This window comes from Barbus barbus, assembly GCF_936440315.1.
Source record: "Barbus barbus genome assembly, chromosome: 49".
NCBI lineage: Eukaryota > Metazoa > Chordata > Actinopteri > Cypriniformes > Cyprinidae > Barbus > Barbus barbus.
In genome coordinates, this window is record NC_136727.1 from 19,472,794 (window position 1) to 19,496,305 (window position 23,512).

Below are 23,512 nucleotides of genomic sequence, written 5' to 3' on the forward strand. Positions count from 1 at the left end.
TCCAGCAAAATGTTTGATATCTATACAATTTAAATATTTAATTACAGATTATAATGAATTATTATTAAATGCATTGTATGTGTTAACTTATTTTTGATATTTAAACTTCTAAACTTTTTAGAAAAAATAAATTAAATGCTTGTTAATGTTAATAAGCAGTGTTGGGTACAAAAATGCTGTACATATATCAAGATTAAAATGATCATTTGCAAAAGTTCGGAACATTTCAGAATTGTAGCTAATAACATTAACACAATAGGGAAGAAAAACAAGTCATTAAAGAGACAATTTAAAAGTTAAACTTTAGCTGATATGTTTATCATAACATTGATTCTGTTTTGTAAAAAATTGGACATACAGTGTGACCCTGGAGCACCAAACCGGTCATAAGGGTCAATTTTTCGAAATTGAGATTTATACAGCATCTGAAAGTTGAATAAATAAGCTTTCCATTACTGTATGTCAAGATATGACAATATTTGGCCGAGATACAATCTGCGGGTGCAATAAAAAACTAAAAATATTGAGAAAATCACCTTTAAATTTGTCCAAATTAAGTTCTTAGCAATGCATATTACTAAACAAAAATGACGTTTTGATATATTTACAGAACAAAATTTACAAAATATCTTCATGGAACATGATCTTTACTTAATATCCTTAATTCTGACCCATACAATGTATTTTTGGCTTTTGCTATAAATATTCCCCAGTGACTTAAGACTTAGTTTTTGTGCGCCAGGGTCACAAATAAATATCAAATTGACCAAAGTTTCTACGATTTTAAAATAGCTGGCTAATAGCACTGACAAAACAGGAAAAGGTACATAAAGAGACCATTTAAAAGATAGACTTTTGTTAATATGTTTATACTACAATGATACTAAAGCAAGCCAATGTAATAAAAAGCAGTGCAATTTGAAAGTTGATGTTATTTTTAAAAGTAAAAGCGATCAGTAGTCAGTCTCACGTGGATGCTGATGATTCTGGAGTCTGGCCGTGAGTGCCCTGCACTTCTGAGGACAGCTTTTCCTTTGCGTTTCACTTCCTTTTCAAACACTTTCGCAGTCTCTTCAAACTCAGCAAACTTCAGATACTGCAAATTGTTACATAACCTGTCACTGCACGTCTATATCTGTGAAATACTTTTTAAAATCATTTAATACAAGTGGTATGTAAGCCCACCTCGTTGATCATTGACAGCAGATCACACTCACTTGCCAGATCCTCGCCCATCTTTAGAGATTTTCTGGAGCTCATTGACCCACAATCTAAAAAAACAACAACAAAATACATCCATTTCCATACTGTAACAGAAAATATCAGATGTGAAGAAAACGAGGTTACTACTAAACACTAAATATCACTTGCTAACAGCATTTTGGCTCGTTATGCTGCATATAATCCCTTAAGAAATCGACACAAACACATCATTTGCTTTACTAATAAGTCTCCTGAGAGACGTCTTATCCTCTTTCTTCTTCAGCTCGAAGCAAAACAAACTGTCATGCAGAAATAAGCCAAACCGGCTGATATATGCTGCTAAAACACCTGTTTATTCGTAAATAACAATAAGCTGAATAAACACATACAGCATTTATAAACACAGTTAGGTTAGCTGGCGTGCCCGCGCAGTTTAAATGCGATAACAGGACTCACCTCACCAACAATAGTTCATGCACAAGCGTCGCTGAACATATCTGAAGCGTTTTATGTCAAGTATATACGCTATTAAAAACGATTTCAGCAGGATAAACAGAAGCTGTTCGGCTAACAGCGATGGTAACCAAGAGGAAGACGCTTTCTCCTAGCAACCGCGACGGAACCGTCGGATGCCGGATACATGTGTCGTAAAATTTTTGTAGTTTTAGGTGAGGTTAAATGTAGTCGTTTGCATCTTGAGACGTTAATGTCAAAACAAAGTCTATTCTATATTCTATAGTCTTTGGTCAAAAGTTTTGACATGAGAGTTTCAAAAAGGCAAATGATTGGTTTGTTTCTCGGAATTATTAGAACTTTAAATGGATGTCTTCCAAGCCTTCTGAAACGAAAAAAGCTAGGAACACAGCCTTTTGTTAATCACTTTTATTATTTGAACTTTTCTTTTAATGTGATCGTTTATGTTTACTCAAAAATAAACCCATCCCTATTATTATTAGTATTATAAGCAATAAAGCGGATTACAACATTTTGAGTTTATAGGTTAAAAGCGTAATTCGTACAAAAAGCAGAAATATTGTAATTATATTTATTTATTTATTTATTTTAATTAATATTAAATGTATGCAGCGCTCCACCGTCGTAAACGCGAGCCATGACCCGGATGTAGTAGTAAAACACGTGGCCAGAGGTGAAGCGCGTTGTTTCGCGGCATGTTTCATATTTGTGTTGAATGAGAAGAAAGTTGTTGTTGTTTTTTTGCACAGTTGATGTTTACTATTTTTAACAGGAACGATTTTGCGCGTATTATATCTGGAGGAAGTATGTAATATTTGCACAAATCGTTTATTTAATTCGATGAACTACATGATACTGTCAGAATGAGGCTTTATCGACATAATATTTATGTTTTTTTAAAGCTAAACAGTTTTATGTGAAATATTAATCTCTTTGTGGTTGTTAGCAGGATTGAGGACCTGTGTAAATGGCTGGTATTCTGTTTGAGGATATCTTTGATGTGAAGGATATTGATCCAGATGGGAAGAAGTTTGACAGAGGTGAGATGATTTTTACTGTATATATCTATACTTTTATCTTTTTAGCTTGTTTTGTATATCCATTATTGGAGTATTTTTACATTACATTAATTTTTTAAATGCATTATATAAAAATAAAACTTGAAGCAAGACACAGTAAAAGTTTATATAATGAATTAATAGATTTGCTTTTATTATTTTACTCGTTGATGCGTTTTTAATGTAAATGCTTTACTATGTAAATACTACTTGAATAAGAAATATTGGGGGGGGGAACAGTGATTATTTTTATTGTCATCTTTTAATTTTAAATTTTAAAAGTGGAATTTAAATATTAAGAAGCATGTTCTTTAAAAAAAAAACATTAATAATATAGTAAAATAGCGGATTCATTTTAATTATATTTAGTAATATATTTTAGTTATGTATTTTTTATTTATGTAAATACTACTTTAAGAATGGATATTAAGAAAAAAAAATGAAACCACAATAAAGGCTTTTGTGAGGGAAGCCCGGTTATAGAAACGTATTTTAAAATGACTGATTGGATATAGCATGACTAAGAAATTTCTCTCAGTTAGTTTATTCAGTCATTATTTCCTTATTAATAATTTAGCTTTCTATTAAAATAAGTCCATGAAAAAATAATCTAACTATATTTGCTTTGTTGTTATTAGTATCTCGTCTTCACTGTGAAAGTGAGTCTTTCAAAATGGACCTGATCCTTGACGTGAACATCCAGATTTATCCTGTTGATCTCGGTAAGTGATCGTTTTGCTCTTCTGTTGTTGTTGTTTTGACATGGTGTCGTCCTCATGATGGCGTATGGTTCTCTCAGGTGACAAGTTCAGACTGGTGATCGCCAGCACGCTGTATGAGGACGGGACACCAGATGATGGGGAATACAACCCTCAGGATGACAGACCATCCAGGTAACACAACAAAATATATAACCATAAAATAAATGATGGAATGCAAAACATTCAGATGTACAAAATATTCAACAGCACAACTGTTTTCAACATTGATAATAATCTTAAATGTTTCTCGAGCAGCAAATCAGCATATTATAATGAGGATCATGTGACACTGAAGACTGGAGTAATGATGCTTAACATTCAGCTTTGATCACAGCAATCAATTACACTTTGTAATACATTCACATAGAAAACAGCTTAAATTATGATTTATGGTCTTTGTTGTTATTTTGCAGGGCTGATCAGTTTGATTATGTCATGTATGGAAAGGTTTATAGGATTGAAGGAGATGAAACATCAACAGAAGCGGCAACACGACTGTGAGTTTCTTTTTTATGCATATTTATTTGTTTATTTACTTGTTTATTTGCTTGCTTTTCCATTTCTAAATACATGCAGATTTTACATATTTTTCATTCATTCGTTTTTATTTCATGACACTCAAGGTCACCTAACAAAATCTCCCTATAACATCAATTTAACAACAGCAAACTACAAAATAAAATAAAACAGTGATTTAAAAGTGTGAAGACTGTCGCAGTTACAGATGTCCTGGGGAAGGGCATTACACAAATGAGGGACGACGTAACTCAAAGCCCTGGACCCCATACTTCTCAGACGAACACATGGTTGTTCAGCTTGACAGAGAAGACGAAGGAAATACAGAGTTAGGCATGGACGACAAGTAGAGCTGGCTGTTGTTGGCATAGCAATGAAAATTAATTCCTAAAAATTTGTCCAACAGGCAGTAAATAAATAATGAATAAAAGAGGCCCCAAGACTGAGCCTTGTGGGACACCATCAGTAACATGCGATAACTCAGATCTGAAGTTTTTAAGTTGTACAAACTGTGTGCGACCAGAAAGATATGATCTAAACCAAGACAGACAGTATTGTCTAAATCTAAATCTAAAATGTTGCCTGGAGAATATCAAATAATTTTAGATTTGTGATTTTCAGATGTAAAAAAAGTGATGGGAATGAATAAAGTCATGGGAATTTCAGTAGTTTACATTTATTTTAAATACATTTTTTAATGTAAAATGTTTTTTTATATATATATATATATATATATATATCACTGTTTCTAAACTGATTTGTGTTTCTGCATAGATCTGCGTATGTGTCTTATGGAGGTCTGCTAATGCGGCTTCAGGGAGATGCTAATAATTTGCATGGATTTGAAGTGGACTCCAGGGTCTATCTACTGATGAAGAAACTTGCTTTCTGATTGTGTCTCCTGTCCTATAGGGACACTCGCTTCTAAGGACTGAGAATACATGTGAATTTTTATTGTTATTATTTTTGTTTTTTTCTTCTTTTTTACCTTTGAGGCTTTCGTGTTGTGGAAACTGATCTGGAAACTGTAGCCCATGGTTAATTACGTAAAAATAAAAATATATATATGGTTTTATATTCAAGTCATACGAATGCTCAGTTTGATAAACTGCTTTCTCATTTCATCTTATGCATGTGCACTACTCTGGCCAAACGTATTGATTGAATCACATTAATGACATCAGATACAGGTTTTATTTTGTATGTTTCTTTTCTTCTAAACCGTTTATCAGTAAATGATCAATTGTTTACTAGGAATAAGCTCCAGAGGTATATCTTAAGTCTGAAATACTTTCTCTAAGATGAGGGGGAGCTAGTAATTGAGACTTGGGGAAAGATCCCTATGCATGCATAATAATTTCATCCTGGGCCATGCGAATATAAGCAAATACAAAAAAAATAACAGGCTAAGCAAAAACAGCAAAGATTGCATCCCAACATAAATGGGAATCCAGTTTAATTCAATTTAAACTACATGAACGTGGCAGTGAGTACTGTAATAGAAATCAAAGACAGCTCAATGGCACAAGTCTGCAGTCCGATGAGGGGCCTGAATGTAATCTTTAACCCCCATTATCTCTATACTGCTGCATATGAAAGAATTTTACATTATAGTTCAAAATATCAGGCAAGCTCTTTGAATGGGAAACACATCCTTTTTTTTGTAACTGATAAGGGAAAGATTCTTATTGAAATTTGTTTCCACCACTGAATAAAAAATAAAGGTAATTGTGACTTTTTATCTTATATTCTGACTTTCTTGCAATTCTGACTTTTTCTAAACTCATTCAAAGGTTGTTTTCTTCCTCAACAATGGACTTTATAATTAGCAATTGCAAGTTTATATCTCACAATTCTTATAAAAGAAGACAGAGTTGTGAGATGTAAATTGCAAGAAAATAAAGGTCATCAGATAAAAGTCCTAATTAGCACTTGAATTGTTCTGATTCAGTGGCAGAAACGGGCTTCCATGGATATTTGATCATCATTAAATGTCAACCCCATATTTGTCATTTTTCAGCAATAAATACGCACAAATTTGTAAAACAGAAAGTGTATCTTAAAATCAAACAATTTATACTTTTACTTTTGTATAACTGTGTGTAATTAATTATAATAACTTTTATAATCCAACTATAAAACATATATCCTAACTATCAGTTTAGCAGAAAATGATTGAATTTGTGGTAATTGTTTAACAGCTGTTTTGCGCGTTCATGTTATGGTTATGTTCATTATATTTGTGCGTCGTTTAAACTTGTTCTTGATCATTTTAGTCGAATCTTTAATATAAAGGTGATTAACCTGCAACCGGTAGTGACGCCAGAGAGAGCCAGTCCCAAGGTGCGTCCTTTACTGCGACTGCAGTCCAAATCACGGCGTTCAAGCAATGCATGTGTTGTTTTAAACCGGACTGACATGCTGTCTGCTGCTGGTTCAGAGTTCAGACCCGTGCGCTTGAGCGCGCCGCAGTGTCCTGGTCATTACGCGCCGCCATAAGATGGATCAAAATCTCTCTGAAAACTCGTAGATATCAAAAAGAGAGTAAAGATGGACTGTAGACGCAAGAGGAGGCTGACCTTCTTCACTATAGGACTGATCTTCTTACTGAGCGGCATCGAGTACGGTGAGTATGCTGCTGATCTCCGGGAACAGTGTTATGGACATTTGTATATTACACTATTACCCATAGTGTTATACGAATTGTATATTGATTGTACCATAGTACAAACATTTGAACATGCTAGTATTTACTAATAAAAGCAGTATTTCATTACCATAGTAGCTACATTAAATTTAGGTGTTTTTTGTTATTTGTGCAGTATTCTTCTTATTATGCATTTCTTATAGCAAATTAAATCTACACATATGAATATATAAATAATATGGTCAAAGTTTCTTAATGAATTGATTGGAATTCAATTAGCTGCACACTCAACAGAATCTGATTTTGGATTGATTTGAGTTGGAGTTAAAATGAAATGTGTCACATTGTTGAATTGGAATTTGAACTGATTTGAGTGTGAATTGATCTGAACTGGAATTTGCCACGCGTTCCACATAATGTTTAGTTGGAATTTAAATTCATTCGGAATTTAATTTGATTTCAAATTTACCGCAAGCGCCGCAAAATGTTTCACTGAAATTGAATTTGAATTAAAATTAGAGTCAAATCGACCCCACACTCTATGAATTGTGAACTAGAATTTGAATGGCAATTAGCATGGTACAGAACAATCATTAATTTAACATACTATTAGCAATACTTTAGGCTACTGGTATGTTATTGGGTTTTATTTTATCCATATAAAAATAAACACAAAATAATAATGGAACAATGTCATAACGTAGCTAGATGTTTCAATAGTCAAGATAATTCTTGATGTAAACCACCCTTCAATAATAACAAAGAGACTGTCAAATTCATCACAAATGTATAACGTGATGTTGCTAACAGTGATTGAATTGTTACTTGTTTCTAATAAAACATCTTATATATATATATATATATATATATATATATATATATATATATGAGAATTTCCGACATGCCTGTCTCCGAATTGCTCTTTGTGTTCAAAGATTCTTAAGATTTTTTCCGAACAGAACGTCCCAGAGTTTCTGTGTTAATGAACTGCCATTAGTTACTAATCTAACTAGCTGTCAAGTTAATAGTTGAAATGCCAGATCAGATATGCCCATAATGTCGTCACCTTTATTTATATAGCGCTTTTAGCAATGTAAATTGTGTCAAAGCAACTGCACAATATCAAAAAAGGAAAATAGTGAGTCAATAATGTAAGATGAAAAGATAAAAAAAAAAAATAGCATTTCATTATTGAATTCAGTGATGTCATCATCCAGCTCAGTTCCGTTTTTGCAATCAGGTCGACGATATCCCTGGAAATGAAGTGTAATTAATTAATGCATGTTTGTTTTCATTTCAGCTGTGATTTTGCCCACAATATGGAGGTATCTGCAGACGTTAAATGCAGCACCGTACTTTCTTGGTCTCAGCCTATCAGCATTCAGCTTCAGCGGGCTTCTCGCTGGTCCTTTGTTTGGCTTCTGGTCAGATCGCACACTCTCCACCAAGAAAATCATCATGTTCGCCAATGTCTTTGAGATTGTCGGTAAATTCACACTTAAAGGAATATTTCACCCAAAAATGAAAATGTACCCTCAGGCCATCCAAGATGTAGATGAGTTTGTTTCTTCATCAGATTTGGCGAAATGTAGCATTGCATCACTTGCTCACCAATGGATGTGGATGGGTGCCGTCAGAATGAGAGTCCAAACAGCTGATTTAAAACATCCCAATAATCCACAAGTAATCCACACCACTCAAGTCCATCAGTTAATGTCAAAAGCTGCATGTTTATAAGAAACAAATCCATCATTGAGCCGTTTTCAACTCTCATTCTGACGGCACCCGTTCACTGCAGAGGATCCATTGGTGAGCAAGTGACGCTATGCTACATCTCTCCAAATCTGATGAAGAAATCTACATCTTGAATAAATTACTACTTTAAAACAACACTTGCAATGTTGGTGGCTTGTGGGTAACATCTCTTTCTGTTCGTTTTTAGGCAATTTCATGTATTTTATGGGATATTCCAAATGGTTACTGCTCTGCAGTCGTCTAGTTGCAGGTGAAGTTTTAGTCTAATTCTTTAAGATTATGACTAGTTTAATGCTTCAGTGATTTGACCAGTTTGTAATGCTCTAGGTATTGGCACTGGTGCTGGATCATCGATCTTCGGCTTCTTGACTAGAAATACAGCTCCTGAGGAACGTTCGACTGTTTTTGCTGCGGTTATGGCCTCGCGTCAAGCTGGGCTTCTCATTGGTCAGTAAAAATAAATCAGCAGACCATACATAAAAATGAGAATTGTGCAATAAACATTTCAGTAGTCGATTTAATATAATACTTTTAAATACTACTGAATGATTATATATTTATTAGTTATAATTACATTACATATTTAATTTATATATTACATATTTAATTCTCTGTATTTAATTTAGTGTTTTTTTCATACTTAGTTCTTTGTATTGTCTTCTAGGTCCTGCATTCAATATCTTTCTCAGACTCTGTAACTTCCAGATCGGACCTTTTACAGTGAACAAATACACTTCCCCGGGGGTAAGATCCTGAAGATTTCATGTCGACGTTGTTTGAAGCATCTGGACATTTGAAAATGTACAATAAAAAAATTTATTTGTTGCGTTTCAGCTCTTCATGTGCCTGCTGTGGATCCTCCTTCAGTTTGTCATCCTGTTCTTATTCTGGGACTTCACTCCTCAAGACGAAACACGTCAGAGGAATAGAGTGGAGGAGGTGGAGCAGGAGGAAGAAGAGGGAAAACCTTTGGTTGGGCCCAGCGAGCTCACTGGCTCATACGGGACGGTCACCAGCATCCAGTCCAGGACCTCTTCAGTGGCCAACGGCGATGTGACCCATGTTTCCCCTCCGCCTTCACCTCCACCTGAGGAGGTCAACTCCAGTCCCTTCAAGAACTTCAGTGCCAGCGGAGGTGAGAGCAAAATCAGAATAACAGGAATTAAAAGACAATTTTGACTAGTCAGTCTTAAAGGTGTCATATGATGCAATTTCACATTTCCCTTTGTCTTTGGAGCGTTACAAGCTGTTCCCCTTCTAGGATAGCGGATAGCGCTCGAGTCGAGCAGCGCTTTAGGGTATGTGTGCCTCCGTGTTCGGATTCTAACACTCGAGGGCATGTTCTGCTTTCGCATTTGTCTCGGCGAAGAGCATGCGCTTTCAGAGTTATGCGTGCATCGTGATGAGTCACGGTGTCTGGGCTCCGCTCGTGTTTTTTCCTATTCCCGAGGGATGCGGGATAAACCATTTGTGTCTTGCGGCCCAGTTCCGCCATTGCCGCGCCGAGATCCACACACCCTCTCTAAACGGGTTGTCGGATGTCCGAGATACTACTGGGTTGTTATGACGATGAAGTGTGAGCACGGAGTCGTGTCAGTCCTGATCCTTCGAGATTGTGGGCGGAACTATATTCAGCTCGGCCATGCCTCTCTAATATGCATGTTATTGTGTGTGGAGAGCTTGCTGGGCGTGAAAATATTTTAATGCTCTGTGGAGAGAGGCTTGCGAGTTTTCTCTCCCAGGGTTTTCTCATGGATTGGTTCCACTTTTCTATAACCTAGCTATCTGAGGAGAGGTATGTGCTAGCTCAGTGATTGCTCCCGTGCTTAAGGTTTTAAGTAGCAGTCCTTTGAGCCCTTACCTAGACACTGTCTTCCCTCTTTGGGTTGTAATTAGACAGCCCACTCCATGTGGTCTGGGCAGCTTTGCAGGAAGGCTATCTATGCTAGCTGTGTATTGTTTACTTTGGGACTGACAAGAATTGGGGTCCTCCTTAGTATAGCCATCTGAGGGTGGTTATATTCCAGCCATTGTTATGGCAGGACAGGCTTACCTGAATACAGCTATCTGAGGCTTGCTGTGTTCTACTGCAGTTACGGTGAGCCCTCTTATGGAGTGGTCCCCTTTCCTAGAGCCTAGCTATTGGAGGATATCTATGTGCTAGCTCAGTGATCGCTCCCCTGCTTAGGGATTTAAGTAGCAGCTTTAGGGTTTCTTGAGCCCTTGCCTAGACAGTGCTATCTCCCCTGATATGATAGGGTTGTAAGTAGACTCTCTGTGGTCTGGGCAGCTCTGTAGGAAGGCTAACTCGGCTATGTTATTCTGGTCCACAAGCCTTCATAAGACCTTAGGGACATAAGGTTTTCTACTGTGTTCTAGCTCAGTAGCTACTCTTTACAAGGGATGTAAGTAGCAATCTCTTGGGCTCCTCTAGAGGCTTTCTAGTTAGCCTCTTCAGTGGTCTTGTGTATCCAGGCTAGTTCTGCTTCCATAGCATAGCTATCTGAGGATAGCTGTGCTCTTAACTTGGGTTGGATGTTCTCCTTGATCTATTCGGGTTCCCCCGTTTCTGCCAAGTTGCGTGAGCGGCCCATGGCATCAGTGGCATGGCCCCTTTCTAAGGGAAGGCTTAGGTGTATGTATGTCGCTTCCTTGGTGCTCTCCCACCAGGTCGACAGGCATGTGCCTCGGCATGGCATGGTTGGATTTCGTTCCTCATAGTTTCCCCTAGGGGGCGCAGCGTGGAGTTCCCTAGAAGGGGAACGTCTCAGGTTATGCATGTACCATGTTTCCCCGAGAGGGAACGAGACGCTGTGCCCCCTTGCCATGCCTTTGGCCTGCCTGTCTATGTCTCCTTCAGAGAGCTAAGTGGATGCCATTATGACTAAGTGGTATTCAACAGGTGCCCTTTTATATTTCCGGGCACCCCGCCTATGACGTCATGGGCATGTGGGCCAATAGATTGGCGTTGTTTCACATGTGCTTCAGACACCGGTCATGCAGGCTGCATTCCCCATAGTGCCCCCTAGGGGGCGCAGCGTGGAGTTCTCTCTCGGGGAACCATGGTTACATGCGTAACCCAAGACGTTCCTGCATATAAAAGAATCGTAAAGTTGCAAAGACTAAAGTATCAAACTCAAAGAGAGATTCTCTCTAAAAGTTAAGACTCGTCCATGCCCTCCTAAAATGCCTCTTTTAAACACGCCCCCCACATATCTACGTCACTGTATGGGAAGATTTGCATAACACCGCCCAAATGTTTACGCAAAGAAAGAAAGCGTAACTTTTATTCTCACTGTAGTATTGTTGCCGCCGCCGCCATGTCGTGGAGATGCTGTGTGTTTCCAAATATGGTAAAGGGGCGTAACATTTGTCACACGCTTGAGGTATTCAGCCAATCACAATGCACTGCATAGCTGACCAATCAGAGCACACATCGCTTTTCAGAACGATGAGCTTTGTAAAAATCAATGTGTTTCAGAAAGGCGGGGCAGAGAGGAGCAACAATTTAATGTACCGTATGTGGAAAATAATGTTTGTTTGTTTTTTACCTTAAACCACAAAAACACATTGCATTGCACCAAATACACAAAATAATGTTATTTTTAGCAATGTAATATGACCCCTTTAAGGTAGCCTTGTTAGCTGAAAATTTTGTGTTTTCTTAAACATGTATGAACAATTCTGGAATGGAAAGTGATTTTCACTTGTCAATTGAAGTTTAAAAACACTTATGCTATTAAAATGTTATTATTTATTCAATTTTATAAGTAAACAATGCAACTTCTTGGTATACTAATAGGATTGCCATATAATTTATTGTTAGACTTTCAAAGCTGCTTTACTCAAACTTTATTTTAAACCTTAACTTATAAGATCCTTGATAGTGTTCAACACTACATGTTCAGATAAGTTTGAAGATCACTTGATATAACCAAAATCTGGAAACCTAATTTGACAAATTTCAGTGTTTACTGACTGTCTAATAAAACCGGTTATTATAGTCTAAATTTCAGACACTCTATGGGAATGAGTTTATATGAGTTTGGGTTTAAATTCATCTGTGAGTTTCATTGTTTCTACTTTCAGAGTTCCTCAGAGAGGAGGTGGTTGTGGTGTTGGCTGCTCAGTTTATCACACTGTTTAATCAGACAGCTCTGGAGGTGAACACACACGCACACTCCTATACTAGCAGGTTTGGCAAAATTAAGAATTTAACAATTGACACTGTTAGTTCATGTGTTGCAATTTAAATTGAATAAGCCATACTCTCCAACAAATTCAATTCAAATGTTGAATTGGATGGATTCAAATTGAATTTTGACTTGATTTCAATTAAATTTAAATTTTCACACACTCCACAGAATTAAAATTTGAATAGGATATTAATTTGCATTGATTTGACCAGGTATTTGAATTGAATTTCCCATACACTCCACAGAATGTTGAATTGGAATTTGAATGAATTTGAATTGGAACTGGAATTTGATTTGATTTGAAATTGCCACACGTCACAGAATGTTGAATTGGAATTTGAATTGATTTGAATTTAAATTAGAATTGGTTTAATTTGATTTGGAAATTGAATTGAATTTGCCATACACTTCACAGAATTTGAACTGAATTGGAATTTGAATGAATCAGAATTGGAATTTGAATTGGTTTGATTTGAATTTTCCACACAATTCACAGAAGGTTGATTTGGAATTTGAATAGAATTGGATTTGAATTTAAATTTGCCACACATTCTATAAAAATTGGAATTAGAAACAATTTGGTTTTGATTTGATTTGGAATTTGCCACACGCTTCACAAAATATTAAACTGGAATTTGAATTAATTTCAATTAGAATTTAAATTAAATTGCAACACAGGATTTTGAACAAGAATTTGAATTGCCCACTCGCAACAGGATTTAGATTTTAAATTAAATTAATTGTAATTCTGATTCTGAATGAATTCAGATTTGACAGTTACACAAAAGTTTTGCGGCAAACCCGAAAAATGTCATCATGCCTTCAAAACAAATTTTAATTATGCAATATAGCACCACAAAGAGTCTACCACTTTGTTTTTAGTTTTTCCATAGAATTAAAGTTAATTTATTACATATAATGAAACCAATTTAAATTAACTTCTACATAGAGGTAAGATTTAAAACATTTCAGTTGATTAAATTATACAATTTTTGTTTGTTCTTCCCTAAATTGAAATTTGAATTACAATTACAATTTGTTAATTCATTTCAAATTCAGGAATTGTTTTGGAAAATAAAAGGCATTTACATTTATAGCTGGTGGAAATCACTTGCACTACTTTATATGGCAAATAATTATTTCTTAAGTGCAATATTTTGTCTGATAACGTTGTCCCTCTAGACTATGGTGACTCCTTTGACGCAGATGTTATTTAACTTTGGGGAGTTGGAGAACAGCATCATGTACTGTGTTTGTGGCGTCGAGGTAATCGCTGGTTTCCTGTTCGTGCGCTGGTTGAGCAAGCGTGTGGCGGAGCGAGTGGTGCTGGCCGTCGGCCTCATCCTCTACAATATCTCCTGTGTCTGGTGCCTGATCTTCCTGGCCAATCCTCAGGGTAAGATCACACAGAACTGTGGCTGTTGTGCTCATAAGCTGTAAAATCCCTCACGGCTCACAAATATTTCTTTGGTTCAGGTGGATTTGCGTGGCAGCTGGCGGAGTTCATCATTGGTGTTTTCCTTCAGGTCCTGGGCCTTCCTTTTGTGGCAGTCGCCCAGGTGTCTCTCTTCTCCAAAATTACATCAGAGAAGACGCAAGGTTAGTCCTAAGAACATAGTAGCTGCTTAGCAAGTGCCCAGAAAGAAGTCAGAACACTTGAGGCATGTTTACATTTACCATTGTTCAGCGTCTTCTTTCGGGGGCAAAATTTAGTCAATGAAAATCTAAGCGAACTGGAAAGATTTCGCCATGCAAATTTAGCAATGTGTTCAAAGGGATGGTCACATGGATGTGCTGTTCGGTTTGAAAGCGAGTTGTGACAATAGACAATAGTGTTGTTCCGGTACCAAAATTTCAGTATTCGGTACCAATACCAGTGAAAATCCACGGTTCTCGGTACCAAAGCAAAACACAAAACATGCTAATTAAAAAACACATTTTTATTAATAAAGTTAAACAAAAATCAATGCCATTCTTTATGCTTATTTAATGATTTCAAGTTTTCCCACAAGTTTTAAAAGTATGAAAAAAAGTAAACAAGTTCCACCCAAAAGTTTGTCATATTTCTGCCGCCGCTGAAAATCAACTGTAAACTGTTGTCTGTTTTAGGGTTTGCTGGTGCTTCATGATCTTCCTGCAGCTGTAGTATTAAAAACACTTTACAATAAGATTCCATTTAGATAACATGACCTTTTAATAAACAATAGTTATATAGCTATTATTATTCTTAGGATTAATTTCAAAATGTACTAATACATAAAATCAAAAGTTCAATCTGTTAATAAAATGTAATGCACAATGAGCAAACATGAATGACCAAGTGTTTGTATTAAATAACATTCACAAACATGTTGTAAAAATATATTCACTCACTGTAAGTTTGTTAGATAATAACATGGAGTCATTGTAAAATCTATACAGGAGATACAATTTTTCACTGTACTTTCATTTAATCCAAATTGTGTAAAGGGCTTTTAAAACCTGCTAGTTATCCAGCCAAGAACAACTAACTAAAAAAGAAAAGAAAATCCCAGAACTGCTTTTCTGATAGACTGATTTGACATAAACACTGTTAACCATTTGTACGTTCTCTAACACGCATATTTTAGATTCACAATTCATTTAAAAGCCTCTGGTGTGTAAAAAAAAAAGTAAATACCATCATGTCCTCCTGTTTTTTTTTTGTTAGTTTGATGTGTTTTCTCCTTAAGAGGTCGCCCTGTCGCAGTGCTTTTATGAAGAGAGCACATCTGCGCACCATGCACATCAAGAACCGGGTTGACCTGGTACTCGGTACCACCGGTACTTACAAAAACCTGGTACTGTGACATTTTAATTTTTTTAGTACCGATTTGGTACCGAAGTACCGGGTCTTTTGACAACACTAATAGACAATGAAACTTATTTTGCCCACAAAATTTTGCTAGTCTGAAAAATATAAATAAATAAAATCTGACGTTTTACCTTCAATTCAGATTTTCTCTCAAAATTGTGTGATTATATCTTGCAATTCTGACATCTATTCTCAAACGCTGATATTTTTCTATATTATATCTTGCAATTCTGACTTTCTCACAGTTCAGACTTTTCTCATAATTCTGACAGACAATTCACTTTTTCTCACAATTATGACATTTTTCTCGCAATTGCAAGTTTATATTTCGAAATTGTGACTTTTTTTCCCCTGCAATTCACTTTCTTTCTTGCAATTCTGTCTCTTTTCTGACATCTATTCTCACAATTTTGATATGTTTCTCGTAATTCTGACTTTCTCGCAATTCTGAATTTTTTCTCGCAATTGCAAGTTTATATATCGGTATTCTGAATTTTTTCCTTCTAATTCTGATTATTTTCTCAATTCACTTTCTTTCTTGCAATTCTGACTCTGCAGTTCTGACTTTTCTTGCAATTTTTTTTTCTCAAAATTCAGACTTCCTTGCAACTGTCTTTTTTCTCGCAATTATGACTTTTTCGGACAATTTTTTTTTTCTTGCAATTCTGACTTTTTTTCTCGCATTTATTTTTCTCACAATTCTAACTTTCTCAAAATCCTGTCTTTTTCTCACAATTCTAACTTTCTCGCGATTCTGACTTTCTCTAGAGTGTGAGTTTAAATCTTGCAATTTCTACTTCTTTTCTCAGAATTGTGAGAAACTCGTAATTGTGAGGAAAAAAGTCAGAATTGTGAGAAGTTACAGTTTTTAATTTTTTTATTCAGAGGTGGAAACAAGCTTCCATAGTGACCGCACCTTTGTGCAAAAATAACTCAGGATTGTTCAACTTTTAGACGAGGCTATGTCAAGCAAAATACAAAGTGACAAACGTTTCTAGTCTTTCTGGTTTCGAAGTCGGTGTTTGCTGAAGCTCAGACCTGTGTTTGTGTTCAGGGTTCACACAGGGGATTCGGCGCTCTGTCGGAGGACTGGCCACCATTCTCGGGCCTCTCTGGGCGGGTGGTCTGACCTCGGACCTGTACATCATGCTGGGGCTGATGATGGGTCTGCTCGTCCTGCTCACCGTGAGTCCAGATGCACCCGTGTGACTGTCTGGAGCAGCTAGTGCACACGTGAGAGTATGAAAACACTCTGAGACATCTCTGTGATTGACAGATCATGATGGTGGTGTCGTATGAGCGGCTGGTGGAGCCCGTAACTGTAGACAATCCCACAGGAACTGAGTCAGAAGACTGACGCAGGTAATCACAGAATGACTTTAGACTGAAGCATACTTGGTGCATGCTGAAACAATGTTTAACAGTATACATCTGTAATATTTGAATAGCAGTATGCTACATTTTTGTCACATGACTTAATCACGTTTTTCATCAAGTATCGTTCAGTTATGAAAATGTTCCTGATTTTATATATAAATGTACCTTTTCACTAATATTGAGTCAAGGAAATGATTTTAAAAATCACAAAGGAAATGATGGATAGTATGTAGTAGTTTATTCAAAATTAAAATCAGTGACTTGTTGCAAAAAAAATCTGATTAAGTAGTTTGGCAAAAGCTTTTATTATTCCTCAAGTTTTTTTTTTTTTCTCTCTAAACAAAACTGATTTGTTGTTCATTAATATTTCTTCATGTGATGCAGACAACAAGCTGAAACATAAATACACAATTTGGATGAATTAAAATGTTATATTGGAAAACAATACAGTTTTAAAAGGATTGATTTAAATGCATCTCTTGCTAAACATGTTTATGTGAAATTATTATAAAGAAATCCTGATTTAATATTTTTTTGGCAAAATCTAATTAGCTCTTAAGAGGAAAAAATCAATGCTTTTTAACTTTTCTCCATGTGGTACAACCAGTAAATATACATACATTTATATAAATTATTTAAATCGTATAAATTAAAAAAAAATCATGTCTGTAAAAATCAAATATATAAAAAAATAATATAAAAACATTTAAATTAGATTTTAGTTAGTTTTTTTTTTTTTACTATATGAAATTTACATGAATACATATTTTTCCTTTTTAGGGGTTCAAGCGCATAGCGCCGAAATCCTATTGTAATTAAGATTTTCAAAGATCACCATTCTGACTTAAACTGATCATGCAGACCAAACCGTAAGGCGTAGAGACGTGAAACTTTGAGGGATGATTGTACCCTCCCCTTCTACACAGTCACCAAGGCTTGCTCCTATCGGCCTGACGGGCGCTCTACAGCGATCAAAAGTATGAAATCGATCATAACTCCTAAACTGTTAATCGCAGGCTCAAGTGTCAAAATGCTTGTGACGGATTTAATCGTCACCCCGGCGAAAATTTCAGGTATTTTGGATTTTTTGAAATACCTACTTTTGCAAACTAGTCCTAGGTTTTTCACCCGATCTGATCCAAACCAGTGCAGAACAATCTGGAGGGTAAATATCAATAGTTATCAGAAAAAACTTGAGTTTTCAACTCCCCGTCGCAAAGAGATGACAAAATGTTCGACTTTTCTTAAATCGATGTAACTTTTTACCAGAATGAGATATTTACACTCAACTCGATACGCATATGTAAGACCTCAATCTGAGGTCACAACTAGTGCAGTTAAAGCCATTTTATATGTTTGTCCTGTTATAGCACCACACGGTGGCCCAACTCTGCTTTTTCTTAAGAGAATCTAATTTTTGTGTGTAAACGATCGTATATTGCATTTATGTATATCATATGATAGATCTTCTCTTTCTGAACAACTTTACTTGTTTTAAAGTGTTTTAAACTTCTGTGAACTAGTTTTTTTTTGCATAATTTCAAGAAATTATGCAAAATTACCACTGCAGTACAATTCTCTGGACTCTCTAGGCGACGTCGGTCTTGTAGAGCTTAGCTCCAACCCTAATCAAACACACCTGAACAAGCTCATCAAGGTCTTCATGTATAGGGCTACAGGCAGGTGAGGGGTTTTCAAGGTTGGAGCTAAACTCTGCAGGACATCAGCACTCCAGAACAGACATTGCTACCCCTGCTCTAGGTCAATAATTATCAAAAAAGGTTGATCTTTAAACCTTGGTTAAACATAACAGGGTCATTCATTGCCAAATGTTAAATTTTCAAAGCCTATAAATCTAAAACTGAAAACATCTGAGCACATCCAACCTTTATGTGCTAAAGTTGGCACTATAACAGTTATACATGTAAAAAAAATACCTGGAATTGCCAAAAAAGCCCTTTTTAGTCATTGATTTTTGGGTAGCCATTGAATAGGCTTGCTAAATAATACGTAATGTCTTGTGCTTGCTTAAATGCCTTAGAGCGCTTGAACCCTGGTAATCGCTGATATTGACCTATGTAATGTTCATTATGGAAATAGATCGCATTTGGGTGTCGTGTGTATATATATATGCATGCATACATGGAGGTGAAAATAAAAAGCTTATTATTTAACAATGCTCTTTCCTTGTTTGTAGGTTTGACGTCAACTAGCGTGTGTCGTTGTTGGTGAGCAATCAGACACTGAATAATTTGACTCAATAAATCTTGAGAAATCAGTCTAGGTTTGACTCCGTTAATGCAGCTCCAGCTGAAACGCCATCAGTGACGAGTGGACAACATCTGGCTTCACTGAAGCAACAGAAATAAAGGCAGTGAATGGAGACGTCAGGAGTGGGTAAGACCAACATAGCATGCAGAATGGCAAAAGCGAGGCTGATGGATAAATGAGGTGAATCTCTGGATGTCTTCATCTCTGCTCTGTGCAGAGTCAGGGCAAAGACTCTTTTGATAAATGCACGTTTCTACTATATTTCTTATGGAAATTCCAGTATGTTTTGGGATTAAAAACGAAAGGCCACATTCCGAGGGAAAATCCATTCACGAGTGTCATGATGTTTTTTATATTAATAAAGAGATTAATGCTGTAAGTTTAGAACAGTATGGATTTGTTGCTGATTGATTATTTAATAAAAGAAAATATCATTTATTTACTTATGCATTTTTTTAAATGATGCTGAGGCGGTTTGTGTTAGAAAGCTTCATGATTTTATTATTATTATTATTATTATTTGTAACTAATAAGATTATTGTTACTTTGAAAAAAGTATACAACCTCGGGTCCAAAAGTACCAGGGCTGCATTAAGATCAATTACAATTGGAAAAAAAATTATAACCCCATTACGTCTCAAAAATATTTCTCAACTTTTTTTCTCACAATTAATTTTTTTTTTTCTGCCAAAATGAAAAATTAAAATAGGTAATTATGACTTTTTATCTCACAATTCTGACTTTTCTTTTGAGAATTGCAAGAAAAAAGTCAGAATTGTCAGATAACAATTTGGAATTACTTTTTTTATTTTATTGTATTATTATTATTATTATTATTATTATTATTATTATTATTATTATTTTAACAATTTGGTGGTTTAAAATTCTTATATGTGGAATATATCTGTATATGTTTTCTAAAATTGTTCAAACAAAGATGATTGGTAAACTATAGAGTTTGACAAAAGAATATGATTTAATTTCATAACACCAAACTATTATTTTTAAATGGTGAAAAGTCTCGTCATGACAGGGTATAACAATGTCTGCACGGTTTAAAAATTTATAAAATATTTTAGAATTTCAGTTCTGGACGCAGTACATTTGGATAAATATAAACAATTAATGATTTTTTAAATATAAAATATATTTGAATAATACCTTATTACAATATAATTTATTTAGCATTACACTAAAGACTAAAGGTAAATCTCAAATGATTGATACAGCTATACATAAACTGCCCACTAGAGGGCGTCATTAACCCACATAAAACAATCCAGTGATCTGTGAGAATGACACAAATATTGAGGCGGTTATGAATCTACAATAAACTCATTACTCCTTTTTCTCCTCTGCACTGTCTGACTTGTGTTAATGAAACTACTCTGCGATCACTATATTACATTTAATATCGAAGAACGCAACTATAGTGTGACTATGGTTTTGTTCATTTCTTTAGCAGAAATATTTTGTCCTTAATAATCAAATGACAAACAAACAAATGTGATTTGTGTCATAATTTGTGCTACAGATTTGCATAATTTAAATATGCGCTTAAATGTATGGCTAGACCATATTTGTTTAAAGATTGTAGTTTTACTTTTGTCTTTTATTGCAACTATATGTATTATTATTATTTATCAACTACATGTATTAATATTATTCTGTGTTTTAAATGTTCTGAATTAATTTTGCAATGGGCAGGCTATTTTGTTAGATTTTTAAAATTTACTTAAGAAAAAAAAGTCATAAATTATTAATGATCATTCATCCACAGTTATAAATTATTAAAGAAAAGACACTGCTATCTATTGAAACATTTTCTGAAAATCATGGCACCTGTGTTCCGTTGGGAATCATCCAGGTGCTTCTTGACACAGATTTAAAAAAATGTTCCCGTTTTGTTGTTTTCCCATAAAGCCGATTTTTACCCCGTGTCTCTTATTAAATCTAGATGATTCACTTTTGTTACAAGTCTACATATTTTTTTCTGTTCTCTTAAGGATGTATGTTTGTCTTTTAAAATAAGAATTTTCTGTTTATATAATATCAGATATTTGGTTGACAACTATATATAATCAGTGCATAAGCATGCTAAAAACCTGAGTTATAAAAGCCATTTAAATAATAATAAATCAAAATAACAACTGGTAATTGTTCTCCAACAATATCATCTTGTATTGCAGAATCTTAAATATTTCTTCTTCCTTGTATGTCAAAACCTTTATTTTTTTTATCTTAAAATTTTCAGTTATTTCCAGGTTTAAATTAAATTCTCATCCCAGATTTTGCTTTACATCTTTAGATGAAATATAAAGTTTCAGTGCAAATTAGAGCTACAATTGTAGTATAGCATTGATATTTTTTCTTATTATTGTGCTTACGATTGCAAACACTTTAATATTAGTATCCACAATTCAAATAATAATATTTTAGTAGCGCATATTAATATTCAACTTAAGCTCAAGAAGACTTTTCTGCTGAATGTTTTGCAATTAGGCAAATTACACAGGGCTCTAACAGACATGGAATGAGAAAATGTACAATTTTAAAATTAAATACATTAAATGTCATGAAAGATTTCTGTTTTCATCCACAGAAGTAACTGGACAGCTTTGAAACGCTCTGCAAAGCTGTCCAGCTCCAAACACCAGGGGTCACTGTGTTTCCGCTTAACGATGTCGCTTAACGATGGGCGGAGCAAGCGAGCTTGTGCTCGTTAACATTCCTTGTAAACAAGGGAGGTTGTTTGGAGGTGGGGTGATTCGGTGGCCTTTCGCTGAACTCTGCTTCTAGGTGGAGGAGGGGGAACGAAAGTACGGCTTATTGGCAATGGCCAGGCATTTCGGTTATGTTTTAAAGAACCGACTCGTGGCCCGCAGGAGAGATCTGACCGGACAATGACCCGCCGACTGGGGTCAGAAGTTCAGAAAATATCACGTCATAGTTGATGTGACAGTCTGTGGCTACTGTTGAGCCCCCAAAAACCCAAAAAAATAAAAAATTCAGCCTTCATTCCCGCCAGTGTAAATCTACGATACCAGACACGTGAACTTCAGATGAACTTTGCTTAATTCTTTCGTAGGGACAACGAGAGTTCATGTTTGGGTTCGTTCTTTGTTTGAGATTCGACATTTGAAGAGACACACTGGAGCAATATCCGATTTTTGTTTAATCATCCGAGATCTGACCGAAGTTTGACCTCGTGCACGAGCGACAAAGTCGGCTAGATGTCGTAAGCGACCTCGCCGTGCCATTTTGCGTTTCGTTATTCTCTTGGTTTTCAATTTAACCACTTTATAATGTCAAAAAAATGCCACTTTGACTAAGACTTTAAAAATATATTGCAGACAGCACTGCACTATACAGCACCATAAAATGCGTTTTTTTTTTTTGTTTCTGGCACTTTATTAAATATTAAGACTATACAGTGGTGTTGGAGGATGCTTTTAAGAGTTGTAAATCAAGGAAGTGTCACTGCTTCAAAAAAAGCCTTTAAATAATCCAGCGTGGCATTTACTGAAGTGCGGCGGCATGTGCGATCGAGGACTGAATATCCACCTCAATAATGGATGTGAGGTGCGTCCGGCCGAGGGATTCTTGAAATCACGTATTAAGGGAACAGAAAGACGAGAGAATGTTGGGTGGTCTTACAATTTTAGGGGAAAAAGTCATGGGTGTTGTGAAGGAGTTTGGACATGTTGGATTTAGTATGCTGTATTTTGTTTGTGAATTATTCACATTCTTGATTATATTTTAAAACTCACAAAATATATTTTCTTTCTTCACAAAAGAAAAAAAATATATATCATAAATATATCACCAAAATGTTTGTGTTTCACAAAATAAAATGAGTTTGGAATAACGTTACTGTCTAGTGCCATAGATGTAAAAAATAAATAACTTGAATATCGCAATTGGAAAGATCATATATAGTCATTGGAAAGAGAGAAAAGAAAAGACTAATACATCATTCAGATTTTTTCCTTTTGTGTTTCAAAGAAAAAAAAATCACTCTCTGCGTTAGTGCTGCAAAAAAAAACGAATCGGTCGCAAAAAAATTCAAATATCGCAATGGGAATAGCAATGAAAATATTATTAATACTTCCATTTTTGCATGGGTTTAGAACAGCATTACTCTGCATTATTGCTGCGAATGTCAAAAAACAATCGTCACATTTTAAAAAGTGCAATAGTCACTGCAATGAAAAAAATATGAATCAATTTTTTCTCTCTGTGTTCAACAAAATAAAGAAAATCATACAAGTTTTAAGTGACATTACTCACTGCATTAGTGCTGCAGATGTCAAAATAGGTTTCTGTGACAACTCAACCCAATCTCACTGCAATTCGAGGTGGCTAATTCGCGCACATTTAAATGACCTCACTTGTATGAATTTGTACGATTTGTGCAAAAA

The 23,512-nt window shown here is 35.4% G+C and overlaps 3 protein-coding genes across 7 annotated transcripts in view; 2 read left to right on the forward strand and 1 right to left on the reverse strand.

Moving 5' to 3' along the window:
• Nucleotides 1-1,852, reverse strand: part of LOC306867758 (lisH domain-containing protein ARMC9-like) — a 44,872-nt gene extending 43,020 nt beyond the window's left edge. For 3 of the 4 annotated variants that reach the window (XM_079413612.1, XM_079413610.1, XM_079413611.1), the window contains exons 1-3: nt 1,660-1,827; nt 1,186-1,271; nt 971-1,096 (exon numbers count right to left, since the gene is read on the reverse strand). In XM_079413612.1, coding sequence (XP_079269738.1) covers nt 971-1,096; nt 1,186-1,260 — 201 coding nt within the window. In that variant the 5' untranslated portion in view covers nt 1,261-1,271; nt 1,660-1,827. Of the gene's footprint in view, nt 1-970; nt 1,097-1,185; nt 1,272-1,659 lie in introns of all 4 variants that reach the window. The other variant, XM_079413613.1, reaches the window with a different exon arrangement.
• A 457-nt stretch (nt 1,853-2,309) lies between these two features.
• LOC306867440 (DNA-directed RNA polymerases I, II, and III subunit RPABC3) lies at nt 2,310-6,394 on the forward strand. Of its 2 annotated transcripts, XM_079413095.1 has the most exons (7): nt 2,310-2,350; nt 2,450-2,485; nt 2,624-2,717; nt 3,374-3,457; nt 3,535-3,628; nt 3,910-3,993; nt 4,787-5,739. In XM_079413095.1, exons 3-7 carry the CDS (start codon nt 2,645-2,647, stop codon nt 4,902-4,904), a joined length of 453 nt encoding a protein of 150 aa, XP_079269221.1. In that variant the 5' UTR covers nt 2,310-2,350; nt 2,450-2,485; nt 2,624-2,644; the 3' UTR covers nt 4,905-5,739. The 2 variants fall into 2 exon arrangements, with proteins under 2 accessions (XP_079269221.1, XP_079269220.1); XM_079413094.1 differs by having other exon boundaries at nt 2,317-2,485; nt 4,787-6,394.
• An 11-nt stretch (nt 6,395-6,405) lies between these two features.
• On the forward strand, nt 6,406-19,690 carry LOC306867439 (major facilitator superfamily domain-containing protein 8-like). The gene is made up of 12 exons (XM_079413093.1): nt 6,406-6,638; nt 7,960-8,145; nt 8,602-8,664; nt 8,742-8,861; nt 9,079-9,158; nt 9,249-9,549; nt 12,504-12,577; nt 13,793-14,006; nt 14,087-14,209; nt 16,498-16,628; nt 16,720-16,805; nt 19,018-19,690. The coding sequence occupies exons 1-11, from the start codon at nt 6,563-6,565 to the stop codon at nt 16,798-16,800; spliced, it is 1,449 nt and encodes a 482-aa protein (XP_079269219.1). The 5' UTR covers nt 6,406-6,562; the 3' UTR covers nt 16,801-16,805; nt 19,018-19,690.
• Nucleotides 19,691-23,512: the final 3,822 nt, after the last annotated feature.